General features: G+C 37.1%; 1 protein-coding gene across 4 annotated transcripts in view; it reads right to left on the bottom strand.

Moving 5' to 3' along the window:
- Positions 1-22,660, bottom strand: part of DNM1L (dynamin 1 like) — a 36,420-nt gene that overhangs the window by 5,003 nt on the left and 8,757 nt on the right. Inside the window, exons 2-17 of one of the 4 annotated variants that reach the window (XM_066549564.1) lie at positions 19,844-19,991; positions 14,676-14,714; positions 13,446-13,492; positions 12,290-12,361; positions 11,723-11,809; positions 10,949-11,111; positions 9,518-9,638; positions 8,774-8,905; positions 8,301-8,507; positions 7,980-8,100; positions 6,945-7,100; positions 6,741-6,830; positions 5,898-5,990; positions 4,048-4,104; positions 2,755-2,832; positions 409-576 (exon numbers count right to left, since the gene is read on the bottom strand). In XM_066549564.1, the coding sequence (XP_066405661.1) occupies positions 409-576; positions 2,755-2,832; positions 4,048-4,104; positions 5,898-5,990; positions 6,741-6,830; positions 6,945-7,100; positions 7,980-8,100; positions 8,301-8,507; positions 8,774-8,905; positions 9,518-9,638; positions 10,949-11,111; positions 11,723-11,809; positions 12,290-12,361; positions 13,446-13,492; positions 14,676-14,714; positions 19,844-19,991 (1,779 nt within the window). The remainder of the gene's footprint in view (positions 1-408; positions 577-2,754; positions 2,833-4,047; positions 4,105-5,897; positions 5,991-6,740; positions 6,831-6,944; positions 7,101-7,979; positions 8,101-8,300; positions 8,508-8,773; positions 8,906-9,517; positions 9,639-10,948; positions 11,112-11,722; positions 11,810-12,289; positions 12,362-13,445; positions 13,493-14,675; positions 14,715-19,843; positions 19,992-22,660) is intronic. The other 3 variants (XM_066549566.1, XM_066549565.1, XM_066549567.1) reach the window with 3 other exon arrangements.

The following is a 22,660-nucleotide window of genomic DNA, read 5'->3' as shown; positions in this document are numbered from 1 at the left end:
ATATCTCCATCTGTTTTTAACTTAAGTGGGTTTTGTCTTTAATGGTTCTTCTCCTTTAATATAAACACTAAAATTCAGCACAAGAAGAGCAGGAATTTGAGTTGAGCTAAGATTTGCTTCTGTACCATCAGCTATCTAGCCAAGGAGCTCACCTGCACAGGAATTTCTGAAAGGAAGCCAGTTATCCCAATCATAGCCTGAAACTGGAGCAGGCAGGGAGGTTGCAGGGAGATTGGAATCAGGCAAGGAGCAAAGCAGAAGAGACTGGCTGGAGCTCCTTGTTGCAATAGTGGTAATTATTTACAAAGAGACCACATATTAGCAGCAAAGTTACAAGAGCTGGAATTGAGATGTTTTCTTTCCTGAGACTGAACTACAAAGAAAAGGAATTTGTCTTCCAAGACTCACCACATCTAATAGGTTTACAGCATGTCCTTTTTGAGGACTAGCAGGTAGGGCTGCAGCTGGCTTGGATTTTTCCTCTGCTGATACCTCTTCTGCTTTGGAGGGTTTCAGCATTCCTCTCCAGTTGCCTGTTCCAGACTCCTGAGGTGCATCTGCTCCTACAGCAGGATTCTGCACAAACAGCACATTGAAAAAACATGGCAGAATTAGAACCTGGCCACTACAGAGAAGCATCTGATCAAATCACTACAGGTAAAACTCACTAAAAATAAGATTTTCATAGGTATATTCCTTCATTCTGTTCTTCCCATTCCCCACATTTATTGTCTCTTCGCTGGTTACAGCTCACAAAAGGTACCAGTAAAATGAAAGCTTTTAAAACTCATACTGTCCCTAATAAAGGGTATGAAAATGTCTCACCTGGAGAAGTTCTACAGCATTTTAAGGGTCTACAAATCACTTCTGAAATATGGGGTGGTCTCTAAGTCATTTGGCTTTGACCACACATCCTATACTATCAGGATCATTCTGAAAATATATTTTGAAGATCACCACAGCTCTTGCAATACTTGAATTTAAATACTTAAGTTTTATTTAAATACAAACTTAAGTTTCTTACAGTAACAGCTCAAAAATATGCACATTTCTGTTTTGAGGTAGCACAGCTATGATCATATTTGTGCTGTCAGAATTTACAGAAGGCTTTTTTATAACAAATCAAAACAAAAATCTTCATCCTCTCAAAGTGAAGATCAGAGATTCTGGGGAGTTTCAGACAAAGAATGACTCATGAATCTTCTGAGAAAAAGATGTAACACCCAACTCTCAAACATTAGGAATCACTGAACAAAAGAAATATTAGTGGATGGTATCCACCATATGTTAATTACTATTAAAAAACCCAAAGTTTATTTTGATGTAGAATAGGGGCAATTTTTATTTTATACCTTTCCACAAGCCTAATATCTCTTCTATTTACTGTGTGCTTTAAAATCTAGTCCTGTTTGAAAAAGGTCATTGAAGGCTTTGTACTTGTCTTGCTTCAGATATAGGAGGAAAAAAGCTAAATTTATCTATTGTGTTTACAATGAAACACCACAGGTTGATCTTAAATCTAAAAAAAAAGTGAGGAACAAAGCATAGCAAGTAGAATACAAGCAGCAGCATACAGGAGGAAACTCAGCTAGGCTGCACACATCAAAAATTTTATTTAAATTGCTCAGAGGCATTGTACAACACATTAGGAATTCAAATCAAACTCTGCTAATAAGAGAAAATTATTGTTAAGGAAAGCTCCACTGCATGATTTCTGATTGCAAGACAGCTGTTCAAAATGACAAAAATGCCACTCTCATTCTGCATTGCTGTGGAGACTGCTTTACCTCCAAAGCAGTTTCAGAAACAAAGTCACAAAGGCAGAGTGTGAAATGTATCACCTCACAGAGGACAAGTTTTATGGAAAATGCAAACCAAATCTGGCAGCTTCCTGCTACTTCCTAAGTCACAACACTATCTTCACAGTGGCTCTTGGTTTCTTTTTAAATTTTGCAGCATATCAAAGCCTCTAAAACACTGATAAAAATAATAGTTAAAATTCTATTATTTACTAGATTTGTCTTGAACCACTTTGCTCAGGACAGAAATGGAAGCTTTGCATTAAAATCTGAATGTGCAATAAAGCAGAAAGCCTGAGTCCCCTTGGTACCCCTAATACACAAACTTGTGACTGACCATCTTTTCTGACTCCTAGCAAGAGCAATTAGCAGAAAAGCCTTCAGAGGAATAATGAGCTGTTATTTTAACACATGAGACAGCACACCTGACATGTAAAAAACACTGCAGAACACATTTCACAAATATAAGTAAACAAGGGATTCAACAATTATGCAAAACAACACAAAGGAGGTTCAGTTTGAACAAAGCCTGTAAAGATTCCCTGCAGGAAGCAGGAAACTCACATTTTAGCCTATCTTCTGTCCTCCTTCTTTAACTGTCAACACAATAAAAACATGCAGTTTAACAGCCATGCTCTAGACTTTTGGTTACAGTACTGTTGCACCCAACCATCTATGGACAGTTTGAGGCAAATTAGGTGCATATTTGCACCACAACATATTGCAAACAAGAGTTCAAAGAGAAAGCAGTGACTTGGCCACCTCACGGCATGTCTTGACATGCCACTGCACATAAAACCAGTGGTGCCAAGTAATCCACACTGGGGAGGACATCCAGACTGGGTAGGACACACTGTTGGTGACAGAACACCAGGGACAAACTGCTTTCCTTACACCTGGGGTGCACCACAACAGAAACGTGCATGCAGTGCTTAGAGGAGAAATCAAGACAGACCTTGCCATCAGCCTCAGCAGAAGCAGCAGTAACAGTCTCCTGGGAAGCAGGTGCCAATGCACCTGGAGCTTTAGTAGACTAAGGAAGGTAAAAAATGCAGGGAGAGGGAAAAAAAATTCAACTGAAGACCACCAAATTTACCTAGCAAATTGTAAACACTTTTACCTACTAGCATCTTTCAAAATCCAGAAAAGAAATATTTTGAATTTGCAAGAAAAAAAAGTAATAGAAGCAGAAAAAAAAAAGAAGAAAAAAAGAAGAAAGAAAAGAGAAGGAAAAAAAAATAAAAAGCATCTCCAAGACAGTTATTTTGGATTATCTAACCTTCAATTTCATTTAAGCTCCTACACTGATGATTTAACTATGAAATCAATAAAACGAAGGATCAAAGAGCACTGAAAGCAATCTCTAGACAGCTACCTTAAATTTCCAGTTCATCCATCAGTTGTCTTAGACTGATTAAAGGCAACAGAATTAGATCTACTCTGGGACTTTGTCTCACTTTTTAAGGTAATGAACTTAGTGAACAGATTTCGATCAACTGTAGAAACTCCTGTTACAACCTGATGAGGATCCTAAACTATGGTCTCTATCTTTGAATTCTTAGTAATTCACAAAGTATTAAATAACTGTCTAAAATTCCAGCTTGTTGTCAGACTGTTATTTTCTACAGCCAGACAGTGTTTTCCATGACATTTGGTTGGTTCTTTCACTCCTGCCATTGCACTAATCCCCAAACCTGATTAAATTAACCAAGCTCCAGAGACAGAATACATGAACAACTGAAAATGTCACCTCCAACATCTGCTGCCAAAGAAAGTAAGACTGCAATAAACGGCAGTTTTAAGAGTGACTTAACAAAAACCAACCATAAGTCACTATGTTGGCACTGGACATTTTAAATTACTTGTTTATCTTTTAAAATCAGTGTGTCTCAGCTACAAATTTAAGCATGAAAGTTCTGAGTTCATCTCCAACATCTGCAGGCGTATTACACCTTACCTGAGATGACAAAATTCAAGTAATAAGTGTATTATTAAATTTATAGACAAGTCTTCTGAAATACCAGATTTAAAACCTCCCAAAAATTGCATCTTTAAGAAAATTATAGAAGAAAAAAGAAAAGAAAATTATATTCCACTTCTATCTTATGAAACTGAAAAGAAAAAACTCAATACCTGGAAGCTCCCAAGACTGTTACTAGAGCAGCGTATGAAAATTTCCAATACTTAGATTGGATCTAGGAGAAAGCATTCAGCTTTATGTAAAAAATAAAATCAAACATTTACTTACCTTGTCTCGTGGCACAGCAGAAGGCAGTTCCCGGGTTAACCTGTTCCGCCTTTGCTCCTTTAAAAACAATCCAGCAAGACCTCAGTTATGTACTACTCTGTATCAACACACAGGCAAGATCCACATTTTACAGATGACTTCCATTTTAGACACAAACCTGAGTAATTTCATCTCATCCAGTGCCATGCTAATGCTGTGGGGTCTATAAAACCCTTGATTATTTGGATGCTTTGATTACCTGGTCAAAACTAAATTCTAAATATAAGAAGTTTTGCTAAGTTTTTTTGCACCATGCTCCCTAATTAAAGCCTGAGCATTTAAAAAACAATATCAAAGCTCCACAATTTGGCTCACCACAGATACTCTACAGCCCTCATTAAGTTGTAAATCCTCCAAGAAATCTAAAGGATTTGATTCTGTGACCAGCACATGATTAGCCCAAAATGAAGGAGGCAGCAGAATTTGCTTCATAGCAAAATAGAATTTGAAGCAATTAGGACAAAGAAATGTCTGAATTTGCTTGAAATTAACAATTGATTGTCCACCGAATAAGGCTTGGGTTTACGTGGTTTGGTTCTTTAAAAATGTCAATGTCCTGTTTAGGAAAACATTAGGAAAGAACTACTTTAAGTAACACACAATGATACAATTTTGTATGTTCAGCTTCACAAAGTCATAATTTCTGTACTCACAGCAGTTTCCATACACATTGTTTTTGAACTAGATTAAAGAGCAGTCTACCAATCAAATTGAAATGCATGCCTAGTCAGTACAGAATATATGTACAGAAGGAAGAAACTTTATAGATTATAGAAGAAATTGCATAGAGTAGAAATTTTAATGTAAGCATTTAAAAAATAAATACTACAAGAGCATATAGTGACAGGACAAGGGGGAATGGCTTCAAACTGAAAGAGAGTAGGTTTAAATTACATATTCCATAGGAAGAAATTCTTTACTGTGAGGGTGGTGAGGCACTGGAACAGGTTGCCCAGAGAAGCTGTGGCTGCCCCATCCTTGGAAGTGTCCAGGTTGGATGGGACTTTGAGCAACCTGGTCTAGAGGAATGTGTCTCTGCATATGGCAGCAGGGTTGGAATAAGATGACCTTCCAAGCCAAGCCATTCTATGATTCTGTGATGAATGAAAATGATGTGTTGGATAAACACAAGGGTATTAATGAGCTCTTATTAATGAGATTGCAAAAACACCAGATTGGCTCTTCCAATCTAACAGAGCAGAGCAGAGCAGATTGGTTGCTGAACTGCTTCCACAGGATGATGGCAGCAACAAGTATTATCAGCTTTGGACTTGAAAACACAAGATTACTGACGGGAGACTGAGAGAATGTCTCAGGGAGGCTGAAGTGTGGTAAACAGAGATTCAAGAACAAAACCAAAAGCAAGCAGAAATTAGAACCTGAACAGAGGAAACAATACTTGTGTTATCCTTTCATGAATGAGAGGAACATTATTGATACATTGTGTCAAAGACAAAATGCAGTTAGTTCAACATGAACACCATTTCACAACTACATATTTAAAGTTGGCCTTAAAAAATTTCATTTCATAGGTAATACTCAATTAGATGCCCATCTTATTTTCCAGGCTGAAAAACAGAGAGAATCCTTTTGGTGAAGTACCAACCAGTGATCCTAAATGTAATATGCAATAGAAATTAACAAATCCACAGATCACTAGAGTATACACCATATTCATAATTCAACACATTTCTCATGCCTCAAAATGTAGAAATGTGCTTCAAGGAAAGAAGCTGAAGTATTTGTTATTTTATGAATTTCACCTTCACTTAAAGAGACAAGAAACTTTTTAACAGAACATACTTTCTTACCTCTATGTTGTTATTCATTAACCCACAGGCATCAGCAAAGTCTGGATGTTTGGTATTGATATAAGCTAACTCAATGGCCACCAGATTATGAACCTGTAATGCAAAATATTCCCAGATCAAAAATTCAGGGAGTAAACCTAATGCCAGTGCAGAGCAATGACCTACAATACTGGCAAGCACAGCCATAGCAAAGATCAAACTGCCCATAGCAAAGATCACTCAGTCACAAACCACCTACAATAAGTGAACCAGGGGCAGATGGTTCACTGCGAGGGACAGTGAATATAAAAAACTATTTTTGCTGTTCACATCAAATGCAGAGTCAAATACTGAAACACTCTACTTCCCAACAGGCAGTCCTAATCAGATTTTAATATTAAAACATTTATTTAAAGGTACAAGTTGAACTTTTAGTTTTCACTAGGTAAAGGGCATTACATGCCTCTGAAACACACAGAATAAGGATTACAATTTAATTTTCATCACTGCACCCCAAACTTTACAGTAATTGCACAGCTTCTGTTACAAAGGAGGGAAATAACCTATATGAGGAAGACTAGAAGATGTGAAATTGTAGAATTCTTCTTGGGAAATTGAAACATAGGGGACAACATGCTTCACCCTAACCCCACCCGTTTGTTTTATATGTATCTATACTCTAATATAGAAGAGTGTGTACATATTAAATGTGAACACATCAAAACGTGTACATATTAAATAACTATCAATTTAACAAATAAGTTAAGATTCCTTTAATAACTTGGGTTCCTGTGCAAACAGAAACATCAAGACTCCAGAAAACATGCACTTTTACCAGCAAAATTACAGTAGATGGAAACTTACCATTTCATTTGTGACAGGAAGTCTCCTACGCAAAAGACAAGTTACTACTTCAACTATGGCATCGTGCAATTTAGGAAACCTCAGTAATTCCTAAAAACAAACCCAAATTTTACTGGTGAGACTTCCAGAAGTTTTTAAGCAAGTAATCACACACCCACACACAGGCCATGATTACAATCCCAGCTGCAGAGCATGCATTTTTACCTGTGTACTGTAATTACTACAGTGCTGGATAATCCTCTGCATTTCCTCATGAACCAGCTCCACACAGCGCAAGCTCGGTTCTTCCAAACGTTTGATTTGCCTTTTTACCAGCAACTCAAAGGAAACCTCAGGAACAAACAAGGCAGGACGGGGACCCTGGTTCAAAAGGAGGGAAAAAGCTGCTAAATTGTTTATAAAACATGAAGCATTTTTAAGAAGTAGCATTTAATGAGGCCCAGAATAAATCAGGTCACACTGATACCCAGAGGAAATCTCAAGTATATGTAAAAATAAAAGCTGTAAGTTCCTATCTTTAAGACAAAATGTATTAAACAATGATTAACTAGCATCCTTATACAATCTCAGAGATTTCTACATACTCATGTCACTTTAGGCTTACAAATCTGAACAATGCTTCTGCACATCTGAGGATCCAAATTTTGAAGAAATATATTATAAAGACAAAGACATTTTCTTTCTAATTTCAGAGAGAGAAACTGCCATTATTTATTGGACAGTCTTGGACAACTAATGCCATACCAACAAGATAGGTGAATTTCAGTGTTTGGAGTAATTTCATTTATGACCCCACAGACCAATGCTTAGTTACACATATAACATCTTTGACCTGAAATATGACATCTTTCCTGTTACTAAATCCTGTTTTTACATTTTACATTTACAGGAGGATAGGAACATACACACAGATCATTGCTATGAAGTACCTCATGCTCCAAGACCATGCAGAAACCTGCCTGTCTGTCCACACACAACAGACACAGTACAAAAGCAGACTGACATGTCTGACATTCAAAGTCAAGCTTGAAGGAGTGAACATTTTATTATATACTGCAAAATTTAAAAGTGGCCTTACTCCGTTAATTCTCAGCAACACCAATCCCCATATTAGCAAGAAACCAAATCTGCCAGGAAAACACTGAACCATCTCAAAGTTGTGCCTCTTATATAGAATTAAACCTTAGCTTCCTATCTAACATACAGCCACAACACTCAGAAATACAGAAGAACACTCACAGTGGCATTTCTAATGGCAGTCAGAATGTCAATTGTGTTAAGGCCACCCAGAGGGTCAACAGATTCTAAAGTTCTTCCAAAAGTCTCATGAAAAATATAACAGATTCTGGCTCCACCACATCTGAAAGAAGAAAATAATAACTGAAGTAGCAAATAAGAAGAAGAAAGCTCTCATTGAAAACCTTTTTTACAGTTGCTTGGATTCCAACTTTTTTGAATATGTTATGGTCCAGTGTAGTAATACTGCCAGTGAGAGCCAGTAAGAGCCATTGGGTGAACCAAACCACTCAGTCAATATTGCAGGAAATCATCTGTACTTACAGCTCTGAAGTCTCTATGTATTTTGCCGTTCCTTCAATAGTATTACAATATTCTGTGGCAAATTTGGTGATCAGCTGCAATAAAGTAGCACTTTTGTCTTCAACAGGTTCCCCATAGCTGTTCAGTAGAGACTGGTACTGGGCAGCTAAAACATTAATTCTGGTTTTCAGTTCTGGCAAGCAATCCCTGATATGATGCATCAGCAATCTAAAAATAGAAAACAGTCCCTCATTAGAAGGGAGGAAAGTCTCAGCTTTATCATCTCCATCAAAACAGAGAAAAGACACAAAATAACCACCAAAGGAAAACATTTACTTGGGAAAATTACAGTAAATTCAGAAATTGAGAGAACCAGAGCTTGCAACCAGAGTTTTCTTTAATGCATTACTGTACAGCACCAAAAGAGACACTAAGGGCAAAAAGAAAGGTCTGCACATATGTCTAACCCATCAGTTTATGTCTTCAAGGAATACCTGTTCAGTGTTCTAGCAAGATACTTGGTTCCATTTCTATTGGCAAGGGAAGGATATTTCTTCTGAAGAAACCCATACTCATCACGAATGGAATCAGCCACACTCTTCTTATTGTTAATATCCAACTGACTCCTGAAGGTAAAAGGCAAAGTTGCACACTAGTTACTGGATGCAAAGTAAAAGTAAGTTACACTTCTGCTTGTCTGGACAGAACATTTACAACTGGGTTTTGCTTTACACACATAACTCACCTTCCTTAGACTTTAAAGGTTTTTATTTGTTTCTCCATGCAGCATAGTCAACAAATTTGTATTGGTAGCAACTATACACAGAGTAAGCAATGCTCTTACCAAAACTACATGAGATTTGACCTAAGTAAGGTAAAAAAATACAGCAAACAGAACCACAGTCATATGCAGTTAGGACTAATATTTACAGGACCTGTGCTGGATCAGAGCTAATGTGAACAGCTGACCAGAGCACCTCTCAAGCTGAAGGACAACAGCAGAAGTGGTGACACTACAGTTCTTCTAGAAGTGTCTCTACTCCTGTCTACATTAGCAGTTGGTTGAGTGGAAGAACAAAGGCTTTGAGAAGTGAGCAACAAGTTTCTCACTTGCTTATTCAGAAGTTTATTTCAACATTGTCACCTTATTTTTAAAGCTATATTCATGGCTAAAAAAGCAGAAGCATTACTTCATATTAACAGAGTTTTAAAAATAGCACCACTGTGCCCACACAGACCTATTCACTACTCCAATGATGCCAAGTTTCACTGGAATCACTCTTCCCATGAGCACATCCATAGCATCAGTGCCAGCATCCATGAGATCCAGCTTTGTGATAACAGCAAGGGTTCTTCGACCTACCAAAAGGAAAACACTCACAGGGATGTTCTGATTTCATCAGAGTACCTAAAACTCATAATTCAGCAAATGGAGAATTAGTGACCTAAATTCATTAAATAGGGAAATATTGCCCATCTAAACCAGTAGGTTAACACACACAGGATTTGTCTGGGACCTCAATATTTCGCAAGCTCTTGCTCTGAAAAAAAAAACGTGCCAAGAACCTTTTCTTTAAAATATAACACACTTTTTGAGTCTAAAAAAATAAACCAGCATCTCAGTAAAATCAGTAAATTCTTGAGTCTTGAAACTTTCATGTGAGTGTAGCTACTTTAGTACTGTAGTTCTTACTATATAGCATTACTCCTGAAGAACCTGCAACATGATCTGCCACTCCAGACCTTTAAGTTTCAGAATTTTGGGAAGTGATCCAAAAGACACTGTCAATCATTTTACAGGAGTAAAATAAAAGGGATATCTTGAACCAGGATGGTTTAACTGAGCAGACTGCCAGAAGAGGCTTTCCCTCAAGGTTATGTGGCAGACAAGTCAAAGCAGACTCAGAGTTTGAAAACAATCAAGAAATGTTACGTTTTATGGAAAGAAAAATTTGAGGGTACCAACACTAAATTTTAGCCTAATTTCTGTATGCTAATTTTCCAAGTGTATTAATCCATGTTCTTTCAAATCACACAATGCCATTTGTTAGTCAAGGGTACTGACAGCACTTTGCAAAAGCAAGAAGCAGGCAGGCAGTAGCTTCAGATCTGTTTCAAAGTCCTTAGGTAAATTTAAATTATAATCTTCCTATTCCATTAAATCAGTGAGTTCTCCCACATAAATACAGGGCACAGAATTCATCTTATCCTTACCAGAAGTCACTAAACTAACAGACAGTCAATTACTTAGGTGGGGGTGGCATATTTTCTCTACCAAAGGAAACAATGTTAGACAATAAAGCATGAAGTTGCCCTAAGAGACACTGCCCTAAGAGACCACTGTGAACTACTAAAACTCTGGAAACCCCGACCATTCTTAACACCATTTTGCTGCTGTGGAAACAGAAGTGACTTCATGACTATTAGAACAGTTACTTGGCCTGCTGGCAAGCCAGAAATCTATCAGTTATTGATTCATCCCAGCAGCCTCTTGAGTTGCAGAGACTGCAGCAAGAAATCTTTAAGCAAATATCAAACTTCTATTTTCTAGGAAATGTGGTGACATTTACTTTTCTTACTATATTTTGCTCAAACAACGTCAGTTTTATTTTAGGATTGAGTTTTAAAAAGCAGTTGAATTACAGCATCCAGCTAGCCTTGGTGCTTACCATCTGGGTCCACCTCCCGAGCTATTTTCAGGGCTTCAGAAGTGGCCATGTCTGTGTTGGCAGCTGTGACTGCCAGGATAATGGAATTAGGGTTGCTGATGAACTGAAGGATGAGCTCTCTTATTTGAAGTTCAATGTCTTTAGGCTGATCACCAACAGGCACCTAGAGAAAAAACCAAGATGGAACTGTTCAAAATTGTGTCTGTGTACCTGCATGAGGCTTGGTGTCCAAGAACCACGTGCACAACTGGCAGAGTGGGGTGGGGATGTGTGCATGGGCAGGGAAGGAAGTCATCTTGTCATCTTCATGTCTCAGAAAATTATTCTATCTGTAACCCGAACAAGCAGGATCTGAATATTTCTCTTAGGATACCCTCACTTTATACAGCCTCTTACACAAAATACACACAGCCACTCCTGGAGAAGCAATGTGGAAGAGACCTTCCAAGTTGCCAAATACTCATCTATCTGCAGGTACAGCTCTGAGACCTGCAGTGCTACTACTTCTATGGCAAGGAACATGCAGCCCACACACCTACCATCACTTAGATGTAGAAAGAGGAAAAACATAAGCAAATCTATCTCTGACATCAGCAAAGTGCAGCAGAAACCCAAATCTTACCCCAGAAGACAGTGACATGTCAAATTTACATAACACTACTTAACCCCAGGAAAGCAGTTTATCTGGCAATGCAGAACAAAGACAAAGAGTGAACAGGCACACCTTGTTCAAAAATACACACTGAGTCAGAAGAGGAGCATTCTGCACCTTACCTTTGTCATTCCAGGTAAGTCCACAAGAGTCAGATTTACAACATTAGCTGAAAAAATCTTAAGATGAATGGGTTCAGGACTGATCCCCTAGAAATACATTAATAAGAAGTAATAATTACTGCCCTGGATTATTTAAATTCATCACATGAAATCCAAAGGCTATAGTTTCATACTACAATGACTTTCTTTCACCACATACCTTAAAACACATAGCAAGGAAAAAAAGCCAACCATCTGTCAACCAATTCTTTTGTCTTTGTCAGCTGCCAGTTTTATAATTACATAAAGCCAGGTATGTAGAAAAACTAAAGCAAGTTTAACTGAAAGTTTATTTTTTGCACTTTTATTACAGAATCTTGAAGTAAAGCAACAATTCTATGTCTTTCAGCTGAAGTAATTGTTCTCATGAACACAGTGAAAAAAATCTCAAGATAGCAAGAAGTATTCCCATGTTCTTCATTAGAACAGTTAGGTGCTTTTCACTCCCAGCTGTTGAAACTCTTTAAGAAAGGTTTAAGCAGCAAGAAAATCAATAGCAAGACAACAGATGGACAGTACAGGATTTACCTTATTGTTTCCTGAAATCCTCTCTGTTTCATTTTCTATTTCCTGACGAATTTCATCAAAATCTGTATAGATCTGAAGGAAGAAAAAAGACGTTTAAAAATCAAAGACAGCATTCACTTACTTAACTGCAAAATAATGTTCTCCAAGGGATGGTGAAAAACTCTCCAAGTATACAGAATATTTTAAAAATATGTAAGAATTACTTGTAGTCCTTAAATTGATGTAAACAGGAATGATCAGTGCTAAAAATTACAGAAATTGGTATTTAATCTGTTGACTAATTCTGTGAGATGGCAGTTATTAGCACTTATGACCAATATCAGACACAAGTTGTTAATTTGTGTCCACCTACAGAGAACTCCAAATACTTAATTCCATTTTGAGTCTAGTTGTAATCCTTTGAAGTTAATAAGCAACATGTAGCCCAAATCCCTTCTCATAGTGAAGAGCACAAAGGGCAGTTTCATTTTCAGATTTTTCCACTCTTGTAAAAACTGTTCTCCTGCCACTGACCTAAAAAGGTTAGCACAGAGCTATCCTTCCACTGATGTCCTCTCTATTCCTCTCTAACTTTACTTCAATTCCTAGCACTGCCTAGAAGGTGAGAAAATCACTTGAAAATAATAAACACTTGTATCATTTATCTGCCAACAAAAATATTACTGTCTTCAAGCAAGAATGAAGCTTTGAGTCTTCCTGAGGTGCTAGGTCGTCTCAATTTGTGCTCCTTCACCCTGATGCACATGAGGCTCTTTTTTCTCTTTCTCACAGCTTTCTAACAAACCTCTGAAGTAGTCAATTCTTCAGTGGACTGAAATGACTTGTGCTTACATCTGTCCTTGTCTTTTTGACATCCATTCTGACTTGGGCAATGCACAAAATAGAATAAACAACAAAATAACCCAAAAAGGACTGGGATAACTCAGCAGAATCAATGACCCACACAACAGATATTTTAACATTTTATGTTTTCAAAAGTTTTCTACTCATGAAAAGCAAAACAAATTCTTCAATACTCTGCCATACAGTACAGCAGGTATAATAATACCAATAAACATCTTCTCTTCAGGAAAGTCAAGGGAAGAGATAACAGAATTAAGTGTGTATCTGTTAACATATTTATGACACTGCTACTTCAGCAAGAGAGTAAACATACCTTATTTTTGGTATGAAGAAATTTACCCCATTCTGCAGCATCTACCTCTGGAAACAAAAATAGATACATGAGAAAAAAGTAGATTTTTTACTAACATTTTTTCCAAGGCCTGGTCATTGAAAACCATGAGATTTTTTTTTTTCAAGCAGCAAAAGAAAAATTAGTTAGCTTTCTACAATTAGGTTTTAAATAGCTCAGTATAAATAGATTTATGATTCTGGCTATTGAAACATTGCACCTCACTACTATGTCTAATTTGTCTTACACAAGGTCCACCTTCCTACCTACGACTGAGCTAATCACCTACCCTGCAATCTTTCAGAAATGGCCTTGTTCACTAAATATCAGCTTGTAACAGAAAACAAAAGAATTATTAGCAATAGCTTAAAAACCTGGGAAAGAAAAGACTAGCATTTAGCATCTTTTTTTCTAAACCATGCAAGTGAGATCAAATTACAGCTGAAAGAAAAAGTTAGAAAAACCTGTAGAACTAAAAGCAAGCAAACAGAAAATACGTAAGAATTCTGCATAACGAAGAAGCCTTAGGAGAACATGTCTCTTCCCAAATCTGTCAAGGACCAAACATCTTCACTCTTGTCAGTCCCCACTGAGGTCCAGAATTACTTGGGGACTATGCAAGAGCAGTCCCAGAAACAGCAAAGAAGGTTTTGTTCAATTCCTGCTTTGTAGCGCAGGCAGCAATTTGCATCACACTGCAAGATATTCACATTTTCACTATTAGGTTTCCAAGTATTAGAGGCAAGTTCCATTTCCAATTTTTAGTTTGGGGTAATTTCCTCTGAGCTCCCTGACACAGCAATCTGCTCTACAAGAACTGTCTACAAGAAATCTGGCCCTTTGGCAAACACATGGTTTACCTACAATCGAGTAATCTTTTTCAAAACATTTTTTTCACTTAAGTTGAAATTTAAGAAAGTTGATCAACAAAGGTTTTTTTTTAAGGATTTGGGAATTAAAAGTGCAGGAAGTTCTATGAAGCAGCAACGGCACAGAAGAAAAGCAAAAATTATCTCATTCTAATGCAACAAGGTCAGAAAGCTGAAAATCAATCAGATCACAAGACAGCAAAATAATCACCACAGTAGCTGAAGTGTAAAAGGAAAAGTGTAATCAATCAACAATCAATCATGTGGCATGAAATGTATGTGATTAGTGTATATAAGCATGCACTTCAGGTGTAGGGAGAAAAAGCAAGTGGATAAAGGCAACCTTTAGCAAGGTGTCTTGAATTTTTCCATGTAGCAGGGTCTGCAGTTAAAGAGAAACAGCATTGAATGGTGTTTAACATTTTTAATCATATTTAATATAGCATTTTATTCACTTTCAGTACCAGATACAATTATAAAGAGCACAAATGCATGCAGACAGATGTGCATGCTATTCTAGTATTGATGAGAGTGTGTAACATATTAGCAATATGCACAGAAATAAGACCTTAACTAAACACATATAAATGAGGCCTATTAATCAGATACTCTGTATAACAAAGTTGACTTGATGATGCTTATTATTGCCATACACCTAATGCCAACAGCTCAATGTATTTTCTAATCTGAACACAGAAAACAGCACCACTGAGCTCCACAGAGCTGAACTTCTTTGGCAAAATATATTTCTCATAATTTACTCATAGGAAGAACCAGAAAGAGTAAAGAAACCTTTCTAATGTCATTGGAAGTAGTGTTATTGTATGGGAAGGAAATTTGATGCTGTGCATCAATATTTTGAGACTCAATTAAAGAATAACATCAGTTCTGAGACAGATTTAAGAAGAGACAACATATGCATTATCCTTCTCAACTTTTAATTTTTCAAAGTAGCTACGGAAATTTCGTTACAAAAAAACACCCAACTTCTTACTGAGGGGCTGATGAATTTAAAACTCTATTTTCCTGTGATGTCTGTACAACACCCTGAATGACGACAAAATGGTAAAGATATTTTTGGTTTGGTTTGGTACAAAATTCAGGTGGTACAATAATAATCAACTCATCTGTTTGAAAAGCTTATCTGGAGAGTTGATGTTTTGCTCAGTCAAAGGTGTGTGTGTCATCAATAGAAGTATGATTTTTATGGACTGGATCTGTTAAGGAAAAATTTTTAAAACCAGACTTTCACCCCTACTCTTCTGCAGGCACAAGAGCTATGAAGGAAACATCATCAGGAAAAAGCTTTTGTTTGTATTGGTTGGCCAATAGGCAAAATGACATACCAGTCTCCAAAGTAAGTGCAAAATTAAAGGGTTTCTACATTCCAGGTTATTAAACAGGTTTTATTTACTGTTCAGAGGAAACAAAATAAAATGCACATAGAGGAAGAAACTACAATATGTTCGGTATTGTATTGCTCATATCCTCTTGAAAATTAAATCTAAGGGAGTAAAGAGAGGCCTTAAGCCAGGAAGAAAAATAAACAGCAAGATACTGCCAAGTGTTACATTTGAAAGATATGGACCGAGCACTCTTTGGTTATGTCCCTCCTTGGGAGATGATTTCCTTCTCAGACACTGTTTTAGTCTTAAATGATTCTCCTTCTGGTGGCATAGGAATCTGCACTCAGGTACTAGGCTTAGTTCTACGTATAAATAATTTTTTTTCAGTATTATCTATAAGCTTCTTAAAATAAATATTTAATAGACACACTCAGGTCAGAGACACTGCATTTCAACTTGCTAACACCTATGGAAAAGTTTCCCAATAGATCCAATTTAATGGAAAGGAGTTTTTAGGAAAGGAGGAAGGATTTGCATTTCTCTAAAGGTAAAAATGCTCAAGGCAAGGAGAAAGTGCTTTAGCTAGCCTACATTTAGCAACCCACTTTTCTGGTTTCCACGAAGAATGTTTTTTTATCACTCATTTAACTGGTAAATCAGTCTTCCCTCAGTTATGTTACTTTTTGGAAGCTTTTCAGGCAATATCTTCAGAAGAATTAACCACCTGATTATACTAAAGATTAAATGCTAGATAAAGGTGTGACAAAATGACACTTTGGTCATGATGAAATCCAGTATTACACACTGTAAGAAATTACTAAAACAGCAGCTATTAAGAACAAACAGATCCTGCTTTTCAAAAAAAAAAAACAAAAAAAAAAACCCACCATATCTCATGAATAAAGCAAGAGTCTGTATTTTTCTGGTTTTCCATATCCTGTAGTAAGACCTGCAAACCTTAGTTAATTCCCAGGAAAAGCACATACATTACTTGACTTTTCTCAGGACTGCCCTCCACCAAATTGTACTTGTTATGTCCTACTCTATAACACTCCTTTAAGAAGTTCAATAAAATACAGAGATTACTGACTTCAGTTATTCAAGTATCTCCTCTCTAAAGCAATAGAAATGTTACTCACTTCCAATGGGAGAAGCTGCTGGGAGTCATAAAAGGCCACCACCAGAGAGGATTTCCAGCAGCATGGCAATGAGAACTTCCCAAATACTAACTGTTGTACAATTTTCCCATCCTTGACACCAGCTAGACTGCAAGCACTTTTGAGGGAAAGCTCTTCCTCTCTAGTGCTTCTACAAAGCCAAGCCCAGTGAAGCAGGCAGGCCACACTGTTTGGGAGCTAGGGGTAAGAGATTCCTATCTGAAGGAGAGAGCAAAAGGCTACCAAAACAATACTGATTTATCAAGCAATGGATCTGTATTAATTATTCCTGTGTTCTGGATCAATTCTGTCCACTCAGAATTTGAACAATGTTCAGTTTCCTCTCTTGGAACAAATGAAAAAAAAGGAACCTATAAGCATTTACCACTTGGCCACTGGTATGTTCTCTCTGAGTTTCCATTTCTGAACTACCATTATAGGTCTTCACTGCAAGGCCAATTTAATAATTCACAAGACCAGGCCCAGTTCTCTGATAAGTGTTGCTTCTCTTGCAATTTGATCAGAGAACACCACAGTGTGGTATCATCACATCAAACACACCATATGTGCTGAATCACTAGAGGCCAACAATAAACAGCAAAAGCATGATGAGAACATTTCCTTCCCATCAAATTACACACATTCTCTGTAGAATATACAGATCAGCCTGCTATAAAAATACAGAACTTCCCATTTAATGGAAAATTTATCTTTGGTATTTTCTGACTCTTATTTATTGCAGTGATCACAGTACAAAGGGTATTACTTGTCCCTCCCTAAGTGAACAGCAGAGCAGTCAAAAGTGCTTTGTGTTAAAAACTGGGAAGCTTTCTGGATGCCAACACTACAACAGAGGTAAAATTAAAGCTTGTAAGAACCACAGAGTAGCAGCTATTTTGAAATGGCTGTGTTAATATACAATACCAGTAGAGCAAGGATTATGATGGACACAGGAGACAATCACAAAACAGAAGTCAAAAGAGAAGAGAGAGTTGTACAAAACTCTTTGTGTGCACAGAGAGTTCAATGCCAGCATTCAGAAAGCAGCATGCCAAGACTGATCTCTCTTGTCCAATATTCAACTTGTAAAGAAATTCCTCATCTGGATAAAATCCTTTTCTGCAAGACTATTTTCCTCTGGGAAATCCCAAATCCCTCTTCAACCCTACCTCAACATCCACCTCATTACAGATAAAATTACCTCTAAAAATAGACCTCTAATGGCACTTCTTACAACACAGCACAGCCAGGATAAGAGGTTGTCATCTTTTTTCTTTCCAAGCTACTTGATCCCATCTTCTCAGATGTAACACCACAAACTGAACATAAGCTAGACCAAATCAGTGACAACACTATTTAGACCACAATTTGCCTGAATTTTGGAGAGAAGACATTTCAAATTCAATTGGTAAATCATAATTTCTGTTCTTATCAAATCCCTGTTCTTAGCAAACAAGCCCACATCTCTCTCAGAAGAACAAGAGGAGATTATAACATTAATACCATACGTATTGATCATTTTCCCCAAAAAAATCTAAGTGGGCATCATAAATAATAATTTAGCCCAACATCCCTATTAATTTTTAATTTAAAATCCAAATCCCCAAATGAAATGCAACCTAAAACAAAATGGCTCTGCCCTGACTCAGAATACTCCAATTACAAAACCTCCTTTTACACCTGTAAAGTAGCAAAGAAGAGCAAAATAATATTTTACCCTGCAACTCAGACTCCAAGCATTCTGAGAAGTTCTAGAAATACAAACTATACACTGTACAGTACAAGCAATGTAAAACTGCATTTAAAGACATCAAATGTGCCATTTCTAAAACTTGCAAAGAGATTGAATTCTCCATTCTTCAAGGTTTTAAGAACCAAGCAGATACAGACCAAAGAAACCTGGTCTGGGCTTCAGAGTTGGCCCTATTTTGAGGAGATTGAGCTAGAGGTCTCCTGAAATAATTTCCAGCCTGAATCATCCCTAAAATTTCTCACATGGTTTGCAGGCTAATTGTTATGAACCCTAACTGTGTTCTCTGCTTGTGACAGTAATGAAGATTGGAGCTTAAACCTTTCAAACAGCACAATACAAGGAAGTGTCCTTCAGAAATCAAAGGCCATAAATATTACAGGAAAATAAATGCTGTAAAGAACACCTGATACCTTGACTTACTATTGGTAAAAACAAATTAAGAAAAAATTTAACACAATGAGAATTAATATTTATAGTCCCAAGTTTATCATGCCAACAAAAGCCTGTGCAGTTGTTAGAGTCTACATAAAAAAACCCTTAAGATTTATCTTACAATCAGAAGGTGGTTATGCCCCTGCTGCTCCTAATCAGGAGCATTAGTTGGTATAAAATGAGCATTGAAACTCCCAAGGGACAACTGAGATCACTTTCTTGATCTGCTGAAGGATAAAATAGAAGCAGTACAGAAGACAAGCTTCAAAGTAAAAACCACAGAACATTTAAAATGCCCTGCTTGATGCACTTGAAGTCTCTCAGTGCAGCCCAGTAGGGTGGCATGTGTAAGCTACAGAACTTGTCAGTTCAACTCTGTTTGCATCTACTACAAGTTTGTTTTTGTTTCTCCAGAACTCACTTATTTCCTACCCTCCTTCTAAAAACTCTTGTACTCGTCACCCTCTCAATGAAATATCTTATATAAACTGCAAAAGGGGAGGGGATGAAAAACACACATAAGAAAATCATGTTCTCTACACTCCAGACAATTATCTTTACAACTGAAATGCCTGTTTTTCTCAAAAGAAATTCCCAAGAACAGGAAAGCTTAAAAAATTAAAGGTATTTTGACTATCCAAAAGATTTTGACTTCATGACATTTGCTAAATGGAAAAAACAGATGTGACAACAGCTGTGTTTTCTTCCAAGCAAATTTTAAAAAGCATACTAGAGTTTTAAGATTACAGCAACTGATTTTTTGTTGCAAAGGACAGGAAAGACTTGAATAAAAAGGCAAAACACATTCTTGGATCACACTTACCATTTTCATCTCCAGCTCCTTTCCGACCATCCTCTGGGGAAACGTGCACCAGCTGCAGAATAAGGGGTCTCCGGGTGACAACTCCAGTACCTCGTGGGAGCAGATCCCTCCCCACAAGACTTTCCAACACAGAACTTTTTCCACTGCTCTGAAAAGTGGAATACAGCTACATTACTTTTTGAAACATAAAAATGCTGTGATGTTTTAGTTTGCTTTCATCTGTCTTGTCCTCTGCTACAGAGTGCCTGAAGGAGCTGTGACAGACTCCCTGCAGACAGAGCAGTGCCACTGCACAGGCACTGGGGACACAGGTCTGCTACAAGCCAGGGACTGTCTAAACCTGCTTGGGATACTCAGAGCAGGTTTCTGTTTACATGGTTTGTCCCATGGTTTTTATCTCTTAAAGTCAAACTAAACTCATAGTAGGTTTCACAAAAATTAATCTCCTATTGAACATTTTCTGCCACAAGTATCAAACTCTCCAGAAACATTTTTGGGAAAAAATGCTTTTCTTTATAAAGCTCAGAAAGAAATTTGATGTCTTGTACTATGTCACGTTCTAACATCTTGAAGTAAAACTGCTGGGTAAACCGAGGAATTTAACCCTGGTTAGTATTTGTTAGAACTAACAAGGGCTGGCTGTATTGACACCAGCAGCAGCCATTACACAAACATATATTAACAATGTTTACCTGAGTACACAGGCTGCTACAATGTTATACTGCTTTCTGTTTGAGGTTTGCTTGGATGGGGGGGTTTGTTTGGGTTTTTTTGGTTGGTTGGTTTTTGGGGTTGTTTGTTTTGGTTTTTGTTGGGTTTTTTTGGTTGGTTAGTTTTTGGGTTTGTTTGTTTTGTTGGGGTTTTTTTTGGTATAACGCATTGTATCAGATTGATAAGTACAGACATTGTTTTATACCCTAAACAGAGAAATAAACATTGTTTCATGGCATCCCACTCTCTCTCCCTCTGTATATATTTAAGTATTTTCATAACAAACTGTAAAAAGTTGTGAAATACTTAAAGGCTGTGTAATTACAAATATTCTTTGAGAGACTACATTTAAAATATTCTCCTGCAGGACTTTTGTGTAAGATTCACAACCAGTCCAACAGCAGCTGTGAAAACCTGGGTCTTAAAAGTGATTCCAAATAAATACCATGTTAAAACTAAGAATAACAAATAGACACAGATATGCCAACATAATACTCAATCTGATTGAGGAGATTTTGTCTTTTTAATAACATTGTATTGAACTCTCCCAATTTTCTACAACTCTAAGTCTACGTAGTGATGCCATGAGAAAACCAGCTCTGACAGTCGTTGCCACCATCTAGGAAATATTTCTGTATTAATGCAACTACCAAACAATTCTCTTGTCAAAAAACAAAAAAACAAGAAAACAAAACCAAAAAAGGAAACCAACAGATGCTTCTGACAGCTGGAATGTGCATTATGTAACTGCTACAGAACCTCCACTCAGTCTACCAGTTCTGAAGCAACAGATTTGAGACTTCAAGCAAATTATACCACCTAGCATAACATGATATAAAAAAAGCGATGAATATCCTTAAATCTCACAAATTTAGTGACATTAGGTGACTTTTCTAAAACTGAAAAATAGATCAGAGGTCAACCAACATGTTACTCTCAGACAGTACATTTCTACTAGTGCAGTAAAACAAGACACAAATATATTATATGAGAGCTTTAAAAACTACTGAAATAGGGCTTGTATGCAAAATGACAAAATAGATATTAAAATACAAGGCAAAACCCCTATAAAGTTTGAACAGCAACAAACGAAAGCCTTCTTTTATTGTACCACTTTATTGTATAGGCTTTATGGCCCAGAAAAAAAAGATATTTTATCAAAAATATCATTTGTCTCAACAGGCAAATAATACACCAACACAGATTATGTGTATTATTCAAAATAAATCTAAATCACATTTGACAGCAGTGAGATCAATGATTTAGAAATACTTGGGAAAAGAGCAGGGTCAAGCAGAAATACAGCCTTATTAAGATTTGTTTTTCCTTCAAAAGACTCCTCTAGAAAGTTATTAATAATTTTCTTCAACTGTCCTTCTCCAAATCAGCTTTGGACACCTTCCCTGCAAGCAGCTCACAACAGACCATTGGGCACTGAACTCTTACCAAATAACTTAAGAACCTGACCAAAGCATGAACTAGGTCTGCAAGCCTCCCTGAGCAAGTTCCTGTTCTGGCCCACTTTTGAAGAGCTACTGATATTAGAGACTGAGAAAAAACAAACTTCACAGAGACAAATAACAAACCACCTCTCAACAAACTTACTTAAAAAAAGTGAAATGCCTAACCAAAAAAATGAGAGATGATAAAGGCTCATCTTCTGCATTGGAAAAAAAACCCAAAAACAAAACAAAACACAAAGACCAGTGCTTCATTTATTAAAAATATTCCAAATATTACAAGGCATCTGGATGTGGTACTTGGGGATATGGCTTAGGGATGATTATTCTGGGTTGATGGTTGGACTAGATGATCTTGAAGGTCTCTTCCAATCTTGGGGATTCTGTGGTCTCTTGAGCAAGATTTTCTTAGGCATGGGAAAAATGATGACTCAGTCTCACAAGGCTGGAGATCAGACTTAGATGAAGTAGCTTCTCATGAACACATAATCCAAGCACATAAGGGATAGTAACAAATAGCAGGAATCCTTATCAACAACCTCACCATGAAAGGAAACCAAAATCCATGAGACGAGCGGCTGCACACTGTTGCTCTTTAGTCATTCCAAAGGAGGGGGACTGCAGGAAGCTAAAATGGGTACACCAA

This window comes from Molothrus aeneus, chromosome 5 (genome assembly GCF_037042795.1).
Source record: "Molothrus aeneus isolate 106 chromosome 5, BPBGC_Maene_1.0, whole genome shotgun sequence".
Lineage (NCBI taxonomy): Eukaryota > Metazoa > Chordata > Aves > Passeriformes > Icteridae > Molothrus > Molothrus aeneus.
The sequence above is the reverse complement of the archived record's forward strand: the minus strand, read 5'-3'. Positions and strand labels throughout refer to the sequence as shown.